Source organism: Delphinus delphis, chromosome 2, assembly GCF_949987515.2.
Source record: "Delphinus delphis chromosome 2, mDelDel1.2, whole genome shotgun sequence".
In the NCBI taxonomy this organism is placed as follows: domain Eukaryota; kingdom Metazoa; phylum Chordata; class Mammalia; order Artiodactyla; family Delphinidae; genus Delphinus; species Delphinus delphis.
Window position 1 is genome coordinate 150,306,084 of NC_082684.1, and position 12,764 is coordinate 150,318,847.

General features: G+C 38.8%; 1 protein-coding gene across 1 annotated transcript in view; it reads right to left on the minus strand.

Moving 5' to 3' along the window:
• The window catches only part of SCG3 (secretogranin III), a 40,654-nt gene that overhangs the window by 21,829 nt on the left and 6,061 nt on the right, over nucleotides 1-12,764 (minus strand). The window contains exons 5-9 of the mRNA XM_060005965.1: nucleotides 11,978-12,120; nucleotides 11,003-11,152; nucleotides 7,962-8,139; nucleotides 5,371-5,487; nucleotides 1,597-1,680 (exon numbers count right to left, since the gene is read on the minus strand). Of these exons, the coding sequence (XP_059861948.1) occupies nucleotides 1,597-1,680; nucleotides 5,371-5,487; nucleotides 7,962-8,139; nucleotides 11,003-11,152; nucleotides 11,978-12,120 (672 nt within the window). The remainder of the gene's footprint in view (nucleotides 1-1,596; nucleotides 1,681-5,370; nucleotides 5,488-7,961; nucleotides 8,140-11,002; nucleotides 11,153-11,977; nucleotides 12,121-12,764) is intronic.

Consider the following 12,764-nt stretch of genomic DNA (forward strand, 5'->3'; position numbering starts at 1 on the left):
AGAAGAGCTGGGCCAACACCCCCCACCCCCAGCTTTCTGGATTCTGGTTGCGTTTTTTCTGTTCTGCAACACTGTGATATTAGAGTGTAGATTATTCTCCTTATTTTAATCAGTGTTGGCATTCAAGTGGGATAGGTCAGTTTCCAAAGTAAATTTGAGTCTTGATTCCAAATGAAAATAACTCTGTAGTTGCCCCATCTCTCCTTGATGTTGTTTTTGAAGAACAGTCTGTTACTCAGAGTAGCACCTAAGGGTTTGGGGCTATGGCTGGACTTCTCTCCTGCCTCTTTCTTCATACTCCCTTATCCCTGGTCACCCTAATGCAAAGAAGAGTATTGAACCCTTGCTGTCAATAATAACGCTTGCTCACTTCTCACTTAAAAATAACTATACTTCCTTCTAGAAATCCTATATTGAATTAAAGAATCATAAAACTTGAAGTAGGTAACCCCTTGAAAACAATGGTAATGCATCCCTGTAGTCAGTAAAATAGGGAATGTCAAGCAGTCTAATGATAAGCTTTTTTCTTTTTTCAGTAAAAGGTTTATTACTACAGAAAAATAGGAAAAAAGAAAAATCAGTTATTGTCTCCTTAAACATCCACTACTAGTGTTGTAGTATATATATATACTTTTTTGATGCATTTTTTTCATACTTGTGGCACAATTTTGTTCCTTGCTTTTGTCATTAGCATCATTATGGAAGAATGTTTCCATGTTATTAAAAACTGCTTGAAAACATCATTTTAAAGGGCTGTATATTCTATCAAACATAGGTACATAATTTCTGTGATAGGGACACAAAATTAAAGTATAAGAGTTTGTGATCTTGGGCTTCCCTGGTGACGCAGTGGTTGAGAGTCCGCCTGCCGATGCAGGGGACACGGGTTCGTGCCCCGGTCCGTGAAGATCCCACATGCCGTGGAGCGGCTGGGCCTGTGAGCCATGGCCGCTGAGCCTGCGCGTCCGGAGCCTGTGCTCCGCAACGGGAGAGGCCACAGCAGTGAGAGGCCCGCGTACCAAAAAAAAAAAAAAAAAAAAGAGTTGGTGATCTTTTCTCTTTTTGCGCCTTCCTCATCCCTGAAATTCTCCTTTGTACGGCTCTGCTCCGTGGTGTTCGCCATGCTAAGCAGGGTGATGAGTAGAGATGCAGAAGTGAGGAAACCAAGAGAAGGGCATAAATCATACCACACGGGGGCACAGACTGTCCCAGAGGAGAAAGAAGAGCTGGGAGGGGAGAGTATGGGAGGGAGCAGCAGGAGGGGACGGAGGGTAAGGGACAGTGGTGATCTGGGGAGAGAAAAAGATACCTAAAGGAGAATTTTAGGAAGGATTGCTCAACTTGGGATATAGCTCTCACCTTTGCCCACCAGCCACCGCTTCAGTAAAGTCCTCATTTCTTTTCAATGCTTCTTGGGATTAAATTTCTGTGCTGACTGGCCAAGGTTATCGCTACTTAATCCCATGGTTGGATTTCAGGTTTTCAAACTTTTTGAAATCTGTAATTCTTTATCAATGTTTATTGAAGTTCATGGTTTACCACTCAAAAGGGTTATTTTGCTAAAAGTCGGGGGAAAAATACTAAAATAAATCATACCTGGGAAAAGCTTGCTCTTATTGTCAGTAACATTTTTTTCTAGTTTGTTCTTGGTCTGAAGAGCAATTGTTTCATCCAAGTTTTCTGGAGGGGGGAGGAGAAGAAATAAAATTTTATGTCCTAAAAGACCATTTCAAAGTTTTCCTAAAAATGTTTAAATCTCACCAGAAATAGCCAAACAGCAATTCCACAATATTAGCACTGCTAGTAAGGGGCTTTGATATGGATTATATTTCATTGACTCTCAAGATGGAAAGGCATACAATTTGAGATCCTCAAGTTCAGCTTCCTACTCAGTTAACTGCAGAAGTCCCTTCCACATTTCTGTGACCACTGTGATTGAGCCCTATAATGGACAACTGTGGTTTGGGCCTACTCAACGCCTTCTGGTAACTACACCTTGATCTTCCTTTGGAGAACCCAGACCTCTCCCACTCTCAGCAAATTTGCTCCACTGGTGGCTGAATAACCCAGGCCTGGCTGCTCCAGCCCTCAGGCTATGGTGATTGGTTCAAGGAGGAGCACATGACTCAAGCCAGGCCAGTGAGATTCAATGCTAAGAGAAAGAGGCTCTCTTTCCACTAGGATTGCTCTACTGTGCGGATGTGAGATTGGAGCTGTACCAGCCATCTTGTTTCCAGAATGGAGCAGTTTATCTGGAATCAATCAACATACAAAAAGTCAGTGAGATGGGGAGGGATAGATTCCTCACACTGTGGTGGGCTTCACAAACCTGAAGCCAGACTACCCCCACCCCTGGACTTTTCAGTTACATGAGGAAATAAATTCCCTTGTCGCTTAAGCCAAACAGTTGGATTTCTGTCATTCAGGGCTCTCACTAATTCACGAGGCAGCCAGTTCTATTGTTAGTCTTAAAAAATATTTTTTTCACTAAGATAGAACATTGTGTAAGTTTAAGGTATAGTACAACATACTGATTTGATACACTTATATTCTGCAAAATGATTACCACGGTTAGCTAACACCTCCTTCATGTTAGATGTCTTAAGGGCGAGAATTTCTCTATTCATATTAAGCTGAAATCTGTATTCTTGTCTTTGTCCTAATTCTGCTCTTTGGAGTAACATCTTGTAGGTGTTACCAGATAGGAATCTAGACTGTGACCACCTCAAGGCAGTCAATGAATTAGAATCCACAACCCTGGTATTCAGTTATTTAACCAGTCATATATCCATCTTACTAATAGGACAGGGCTATTTGCAAACAAGCAGTTCTTTGCAATTTGTCTATAAAGAGTCCATTATTACTTTGTATTATTTCTCCCCAAGAAAATTCTTCCTTCTACCCTACCCCACCCCTTTTTGAGAAGAAAATCAGTATATCCTATTATGTGACACATTCTGCTGCTTTCTTCTTTGAGATAGCGACCACAGCTGGCAAACTTCGTAGTCACCATACATTGTTGGGACCAGAACAGAAGGGTAGATCACTGATCATTGTTTGTCACATGCTGAGATGGAGGAGAGGAGATTAGTTAATCCTCTCTCTTCTACCCATGCTGCCCCTGAGCCCTTCAGGGTCTGAGGGTGTACCTTCATGGCAGCGACAGTCAAAAGCCAACATGCTTGTACAGAAAAATTCTCTACATACAACTCATTTTCTGATTGTAAAAGTTATATACGAAAATGAACAGAAAATTGTAAGGAAAAAATAACACTTACTATGCCCAGATAATGTTTTGGTATATTTCTTTCTAACTTTTTTTTTTCCCAACTTTCTTTCTTTATGCATATCCATTTTTTAACACCAAAATTAAGGTCATATTCTAAATGGCTTTAAGCATTCAATAATATATCATGGACATTTCCCCCATCATTAGTCTTTATAAACAATATTTATTTATTTATTGTTTATAAACACTATGATTATTAAAAGTAGTTTATAACATATTGTTTGTAAACAATATTTAAAACACAATTTATAAACATACAATTATTAAAAACGCAAACATTAAAAAATAAAATTTAGTCTAAATAAGAATTAATAATTTATATAGTCTCCTCTTGTGGGGTAGCAAGTTTATTTCTATTGTTTTGTTTCTATAAGCCAGTGCTGTCCAATAGAACTTTCTGCAACGATGGAAATACTCATTTCTGTGCTGTTCAATATGGTAGCCACAAGCTACCTGTGGCAAGTGAGCACTTGAAATATGCCTAGAGCAACTGAGAAACCAGATTTTTTATTTTGCTTAATTTTAATTACTGTTAATGTAAATAGCAACATGTGACTATCACACTGGACAGCACAGCTATAAATAATAGTGGAAATACCTGGTTTGCACACAAGCCTTTGCGGCATCTCTAATTTATTTCCATAGAATAAATGACTTACGTGCGAAATATGAGTCACAGGGTATTGATATGAAACAATGATTGATTTGAAACAATGTTTTAGATCTATTAAGTGGGTAAAGTAGGCCACAAAGCATGGTGTGTAACTAGAGCCCATTTTTTGTTAAATAAGATAAAAGAAAAAAAATGACATAGGTATGTATGTGTATGTGTGCATACATTATTATGTATTATATACATAATATATATATTATGAGTGATTTTTTCACTGTCTTTTTAATATCTTTTTGCATTGACTGATTTTTTTAAATAAATATGTTCTTTTATAATCAGAAAAAAAACAGTAAAACTAGTTTTCATGTAGGAAAAAATGGCATTTATACAGAACAACTCTGGATTACTCTATCCTATGAGATTTTCTCTTCCATTTAATTCTCCCTCCCGCATCAGTGATCAGAGTAAGGGGCCATGAGTTCATCTTGCCCAAAGGACTTCTGAGATGAATGGTATTTGGTGATTAACTAAACCAAGCAGGAAAACAAAAGGCTTTTCTTCTTTTAACAACTTGCATGCAGAATCAAAGATTAAGCTTATCTATAAAGTTCAAGGAATCAAAGGTTGCCAACTTTTTCTATAAAGGGCCAGTTAGTAAGTATTTTTGGCTTTGACAGCCATATGCAGCTACTCAGTGTTGTCATGGTAGCATGTAAGTAGCCACGGACAACACTAAAACAAAGAAGCACAGCTGTGTTCCAATAAGACTTGATTATGGATGCAGAAATCTGAATTTTATGTAGTTTTCTCATGTCACAAAACACTATTATTTTTATTTTTTTTCAACCATTTAAAAATGGAAAAGCTGTTTTTAGCTTGTGTGCTATACAAAGATAGGTGATGGGACAGACTGGCCCATGGCCAGTAGTTTACCAGCCCCGGTTAGAGGTAACAGAGTCCTTTATTTCACAGATACAGAAACTGAGGTCCAGAAAGGTGAGTGCCTTCCCCAGCATGACAGACCTGGTCTGAGGCAGAGCTGGGACCAGGAAGCAGAACTTCTGATGCCTAGTCCAGTGCTCCTTCCTCCTCACCACACACACACAGGCCGCACTGGTTAAAATCAAGACTCTTTTTGTCCCAAACCATGCAAACACAATTGGGAAAAAAAAAAGTCAAATTTTAATAATATTATCTCTGGCGAGATTATTAGAAAATGTTAATAAGACAAAATATAACAAAGGTGAAATGTCTGTATTTGAACTGGATCTGTAAATATAAAGAGCTGAAAACATCTAGTTAATTTTCTTTGTATGCGTTGTCAAGCTGGGCAATTCTGATTACCCAGATGATTCAGGCTACTTTGGCATAAATTATCAAATTAGTAAAATAATTGTTGCCAAATCCCTCATTCATTTTGGACAATGAAAACTAACCACTGTGAAAACAAAAGAGGTAGGACTCTCACCAAGGTAGGAAACACCCTCTTCTGGAGATATGGTGCCATATTTTACCATCATCTTCACAAAGTCAATCAACGTTTTCATGATAGTAATCAAGGTTTCTTTCTCTTTTGCCTCTTTTTCTATATAAAAGGACAAAATAATTTTTTAAAGACTAGTGGAGTATAGCTTCATCTTTCAATGTTCATTTATGAAATACAGCATCTTATTGAAATAGTTCTCTCTACATATATAGCTAGACCATTTATAGCTAAAATATATTTAATTTCTGAAAAGCCCAAGACTTGATTGGTAATACAGAACAATGTACAGGTATACTGAACTTTTGCAGAAATGGGTAATTATAACTTCTCCAAAACGGTTTACCTTAATCTAAAATATTTTATTGATAGAGTAGATGATAGAGACAGTTTGCAACCTGAGATAATATAAACTCAAAAGGAAAGTTAGAAGACTGGTAACCCAACAACCTTTCTCTACTCTGGTTGTATGTTTTGGAGGGAAGGAATGACCTGTTTTCATTAATGAAGCTTAATATTTGAAATAGGGACACACATGTTTCTTTATTTTTTAAATGCAATTTTGACTTTTTAACAGTAGTATATATTGCTTTCTAACATTTATTTCATTTGAAGGAATAAACGCATATAGTGAAAATATTCCAGTGGTACAGAAGTAAACAGTGAAAGCAATATTCTCTTCCTCTCCCTCCCCACAACTCCTACTTCCTATAAGCAACCACTACTAACAGTTTCTTGGAAACTTCATATGTGACATACTGTTCTGTATCCTGATAGAACAAGATGGCCAATGACTCCATAATAGTTCGGTGGCTATATTAATTCTAAAATCAGAAAAAAAAAAAGCTATTTCCATTTTTGAAGGAAAGAAAAACTAAGTTGCTAGAGAACTGTTTCCCTATTCTTTCAGCTGCCAGGAAGGATTTTCTCTACATACTTCTAGCCTTTCCCCCCATTTTTTCATCCTCCTCACAGATGAGGTTGGTAGCCAACAGCCATTAGTCTACTTTTCTTGAAGGATGGGGATTTGGAATCTGTCTTCTTTCCGTTCCCCTGGAACAGTGGAAGGCAGGGAACTGAAAAATGTGCCTGCTGTGCAGACTCAAACTCTTCCAGGATTGGCTGTTCCAAGAGCTAGACTGGGGGTAGGGAGTAGACAAGCCCACTGCTGGCTCTCACACCAAGCTACATTCTACAACCCGGTCTGTATCAGTAGCAAAGATACTTCGGTTTTCTCAATTGGTTCAGACCCTGGGTAAAAAAGATGGGTACTATCAAAGACCTCAGTGTAAGTATTTAAATTAAAAGTCTATAAAAACAAAGGCAATAAGGAATGGGGTCAAGGAAACTGAAAGATAAAAACACACAAAATAAAGAATATTCCATACAGTGGAATCTTAAAAATACCACAAAAGTCACAAAGTTGGGAGAGAGGAAGGTGGGAGAAGAGGTGCGGGAGAGAAATCCTGGAAAAGGGCAGGTAAATAATAACTTCAGCAATCACATTATTTGCTCAAGGTCACATCCATATAAATATTTGGTATTATGCTGATACACTTCACTGACAAGAAGTGATTCACCAGGATGACAGAGGTTCTGAGCTGGGTATCTGCCAACCAGTGGGGCAAGAATAGACCCTCAAGATGTACAAGCCCTGCAGACACCAGCAGGGGGGCTGGTGCCATCTGGCCAATGTCTGGGATTGAAGGACAAAAGGATGTTCCCCAGAAATGAAGTCTACTCTAAGGTCACTTCTTGGGGAAAGATGTTACAATTACAGAAGTCTTTATTACAAATGTTCAAACTGGCGATGAATCTTTAAACAGGAAGAAGAAAAGCTATAAGGCAGTGCAGGGCAGCTATATGGACAATAACAACAGAAAATTGGCACATTATTATCCTCCTTGCAGATTAACCAAAAATAAACATGAACTGAAATCTTCAGTCAACTTATTTTGGTGCACATAAAAAAGAAAAGAGAGCAACACATTAAGGACTTTTTTTTTAAAAAAAAGCAGAACATTTCCCAAGCGTGTTTTGGGCTCCTGACCTTCATTAGTCCAATGTTTAGTTCAATTCATTTGAAGACAAGTTGAAAATATCTAAAAAGCAAAATTCTGAATCATTTAAAAATAATAAATTATGTTCCATACACTGTTCTTACTAAGAGAGGAAAATAAAGCCTTTTTGAAAAGAGACTTGCAATAAAAGTTGAGGCTGAACTGGGTCAGGCCAGGAACACTCTGATTCATCCCTATATCGGTACAAGGTTCACTACAATCCCAGGAACACAGCATGTGTTCAATACCTGTTTATTGAACAAATAAATGAACCCTCTGTTAACATGGAGATTAAATTATCCAGAAATTCCACCTTTCCTGATTACCCTTTCCTAAATATTTCCATGGCTAGTACACTTCTTTTGAAAAAAATCAATGTGAACTATTTTCCCTGAGGCCATAATATACGTCATTGATGGCTGAATTTAGAAATTGAAAACAGGAAGAAAAAAACCCCACCCACACATTTCCTGGAATTACTGTTTCTGTTCCACATGGTCAGAAAACAATGTTTACCTGAATCAATACTTTTCAGTAGTGCATAGAAGTTTGGGAAATACTGGAGTTCCTCAAAGTTGTCTTCACTGTAGGTTTTAGTTCTCCTTTCCAAGCCATTTGTCAAGGTTAAGGTGTTAGACACTGTTTCATCATTTTCTCCATTAGTAAAACCATCCTGAATTGCTGCCATTGGAGTCTACAGTGGGGGAAAAATCAATACAAAATAAACATTTTTGTTAGAACTGATGACAATCCAGGATGATTCTTTCCTCTGTGACGCGCTTGAATTGAAGTGCAAGAATATCTCTTCCTTTGTAAGCTCCTGCAGGATCAAACTCTTTTGCAGGCGTGTGGGCATCTAGTTACATGGGAAGATCATTGGGATTTAGAGACAGGTGCTTTACCTGAAGACCCTGGCTCCTGCTCAGGGGAGAATAGACAGGTTCCTGCCCTGGCCAAGTTTCCCTCCACTAGTTCTCATGAGTGTTTCTTCATAAAACTGCCTTTCACCAAGGAGGGGAGCTTTGAGTTTATAGAATCTACCAAGAGGGATGGTGCCAAGATACAGGAAAGCCTGTCACAATGTCTAATGCTAGCAGAGCAATCATACCTTAGTGATTCCTGGGTGACATTTTAAACGCTGGCTGGGAGGGTACACAAGACGCTTTTTCCCAAACCTGATGTGTGTCCAGTGTTCCCTATCTTAATGATCCATTCTCCACTGAGTGAACTAGACAGAAATGTAAGAGCCTTTCTTGCCTCTTCATTTCCCTGCATTCGATCCATCAGTAGCCTTATTGGCCATACTGTCTAAATTTATCCCAAATTTGTACATTTCTCACTTTCTCCACTACTCCACTCTAGTCCAAGCTACCTTCACTTCTTACTTTTTAACTGGTACACCACCCACCTTCCAATCTATTCCCAACCCTGCATTTTCCACGTTGTAGCCAGTTATCTTTTTAAAAATATGATCATGTAAGTCCTTTGCTTAAAATCCTTCAGTGTTTTCCCATTGCTCTTATGATAAAGATCAGAATCTGTACATGGCTGATAAGACCCTGCTGATCTGGCCTGGGTCCACCTCCCCAGTCTCATCTCTCATTGCTCTCTCTGTGTGGCAGCCACACTGTCCTTGTTTCAGTTACTTGGGTACTCCACACATCCTTCTCTACATATTGCCTATCATATTCACAAGTTAACTCCTATTCAGCCTTCAGTTTTTGGCTCAAGTCACCTCCTCTGGGAAGCCTTCCCCAAGCCTAAGTCCAAGACAGGTTCCTTTTTTATGAGGTCTAGTAGAACCATGTTTCTTTTCTCAGAGTACTTAATGCAGTCACAATTAAAATACATGACTGGGCTTCCCTGGTGGTGCAGTAGTTAAGAATCTGCCTGCCAATGCAGGGGATACGAGTTTGAGCCCTGGTCCGGGAAGATCCCACATGCCGCAGAGCAACTAAGCCTGTGTGCTACAACTACTGAGCCTGAGCTCTAGAGCCTGCGAGCCACAACTACTGAGCCCACGTACCACAACTACTGAAGCCCGTGCACCTAGAGCCCATGCTCTGCAACAAGAGACGCCACCGCAATGAGAAGCCCGCGCACCGCAACGAAGAGGAGCCTCCACTCGCTACAACTAGAGAAAACCTGCGCGCAGCAACGAAGACCCAACACAGCCAAAAATAAATAAATAAATTTATTAAAAAAATAAAATAAAATAAAATACGTGACTATTTGAAGACCATCTACCTCTTCCCTTAGACCTTAAGCATAATGAGAGCAGGGATTGTATCTTTTTAAATGAGCATTTTATCCCCAGTGTTTGGTACATAGGTGGTACCTCAATAAACATTTACTGAAAGAATATTTTGTTTGCATTTATGCATTTAGATAATAGGAGTGAGCAGGTCAAGTATATGGACATTTTAGAGATGGGAAGTAAGGAGTATATAATGGGAGTGAAGGATCATGAAAATTGCTATGTCAGTTTTGGTTCAGATTGGTAAGTTTGAGTAAAAGCCATGGGTTCTGTGATAAATCTAGATAGTTTTTTTTTAGGGTGGGTGGATCTTGAAAAGCTGTTTTTCAAAATGGCAGATGGTGGGGATTGGAAGTAGGGAGAACAAAGGAGAATTTTTGGCTAGCAGTAAAAAACAAAACAAAAACAATCCATACCAGTTTCTGTTTTCTAGCCTTCCCTAAAATAGGACCATAGGTCTATATACCCTTTTTCCTTGTATTTGGGATAGGATGTTGGAGAGCCATGCATGGGGTATGGGAGCTCTGGTGGAGAAAATGAAAGGAGAGGTGAGGAGTTTGATATCCTCCTATATCCTCCTATAGTTAGCTCCATCTAGAAATTTAAAAAGGAATTCAAGGAGGAGAGAATGATTTTAGTAGTTTGGCTGAGGCCAAAGAGAAGATGAAGAGGCAAGGAGTCCAGCAAGGACAAGGACAAGTGAATGGCAAGTCTAAGTAAAGGATGACAGACAGACCTCTGAGCCAATGGAAAGAGGAAGGAGCAGGTGGGAGGACACAGGGTAGACAGAGAGGCAGCATGAGGCAACTAGCTCTGAGGAATATAAAAGCTGGTGTGGAAAAGGATCAAATCAGCCCAAGTTTCTTTTTTGGGGTTTTGGGAGCAGATGATGACATCCACTGTGAACAGAAGTTGGATACCAACTTCTGTTGTGAAATACTTGGATCCAGTGCACTGTGATTATATGAATTGTTATGTGAAATAACCGTTTCACATAATATTATGTGTTATTTTACTCTGGGGTATAAGGCATAATCTTTACTATGTAATATAACATGCATCTTTATACTATTTTCAAAGTGGAGTTCATTTATATCTTTTAACTCATTGGTATTTCATTAATGTATATATTTTAAGTGGGCTAAAAAATGTCACATACCCCAATTCTTATTTGGCACAAACTGAAGTACTAATTATACACAGATTGTATTAACTATATACAAATACAAGTATACACACACATCCATGCACATGCATATACACATACATAATAGATGCATATACATTTGCATATACATACCACTTTCTCTGGTATTTTTCCAGCCTGACTCTCAGTCCTGTTCATTGGCTTATTGAGTTCCTCTTCATAACTGTTGGCTTCCTTAGAGATCAGTTTTTGTAAAACCTCTGCAACTTCATCTTCCAGTGTGTGTGCCTGGCTTTCTGTGATCTGTTATAAAGAGTCAAAACATATAACTGTTATTCCCATTTTTGTGATTTAAAAAAAATTCTAGACTGAACTCTTTAGTTGAACACATAGTTTTAGAAGACTAGAGAATGTTCTGGTCCCTCTTCTGAACATCCCTTGATTATGCCTCTACTACATGCTGGCCTTCACAGTAACTGCTCAGCACTCCTGGGAAGAAGTGTCTTTGGGCCCATTGTGCAAGCGTCAGTCCTATCTGTTGGAACCCACAGAATACTTAATTTGAGAAACAACTTGAGGGTTGTTTCTCAGTCCTCAGCTGCAGGTCATAGTAGGTAACCTTTGAAACCTGCAAATTTAGTGCTCTCCTAAAGCCTGCCAGGCCTGTGTTAGTATCTGGGAGCCAAGCTGGGGCAGGGTCAGTTTGAATTGCTTAGGGCTTCCCAATCATTGTGTGGCTTTGCACATCTTATTTCCTTCTCATCTAACACATTTTTTTTTAAACTTCTGCTGGTTAAATCCCAACCATCCTTCTAAGCTCACTTCAAACACCTCCTCCTCTGAAGCTTTTCCTTATTGCATAACTGGATATAATCCACCCTCTGGCACACTGAACCACTCAGATGGTTCTTATGCACCTTGCATCATGAGCACTTGCGTACTTGTCTAGTGCCTCTGATAAACCATCAATTCCTAGAGGGAAAGAGTGGTGTCTTACTTGTCCTCGAGACCCATGGTGACTGGTATAAAGTAGATGCGTTATAAACATTTGGCTCTTTGAATGAAGTGGCTTGGCTTCTCAGCATATTCCAACCTAAGGTTTGGTTTATTCTCATGCATATGACTTACTAGGCCAAGATTCAGCAGTTTAGAAACGATCTTGTCAAATACTCCTCTGTCATTTTCCTCATAAATCCTGGTAGCAATTTTCTGGACAATGTCTTCAGCAGTTAAAGAAGTTCCATCTAGTTGATGAAGGCCATCTGGATCATCTAGACAGAGCAATCACAACTTCACGTTGTGGTGGTCACAGACCTATTTCTTGGATTACATTAGATTTATAATCTATATCTTGTACACTCAAATATGTTTGGAATATGTTAAAGGTGGTGCTTAGTTCATGTAAACTCTTGGTTTAAAATAAAATTTGACTTCAAGTTAAGAACCTGGGATGATAAAGGAAGTTCTGAAAGCTTCTTATGTGATTATAGGAGGAAGATCTGAAAATAACACAAAAGGCCTCTCCGTTTTTAGCACTAATAGTACAAAAAGTAAAATACTGTTAGATAGTATGCAGTATTGTTCAAAGCACCCTTCTATATATTATATAATTTGATATTCCATTTCCCCACAAGAGTAGATTGGTATTACCTGCACATGTACTCCCTTTGCAGGCAAATTCCTGGGCTGGGGGTGGGGAAACCTGCCTTACACCCAGAATCAGAGAGTATGTACTGAAGATTTTATGACTTACCTGGAATAACTGTTTACTTCTGAGTATGTGTCAGGGCACCTTTATGTAAGGCAGCTTAATGTGACAAGCCTCTTTCTCCAGAGAATGGGGAACTTATTTTATGTGCCTGGAATTTAAGCTTTTGAAATGTGATCACAGGTTTGCACAAAGCAATATGTAAAT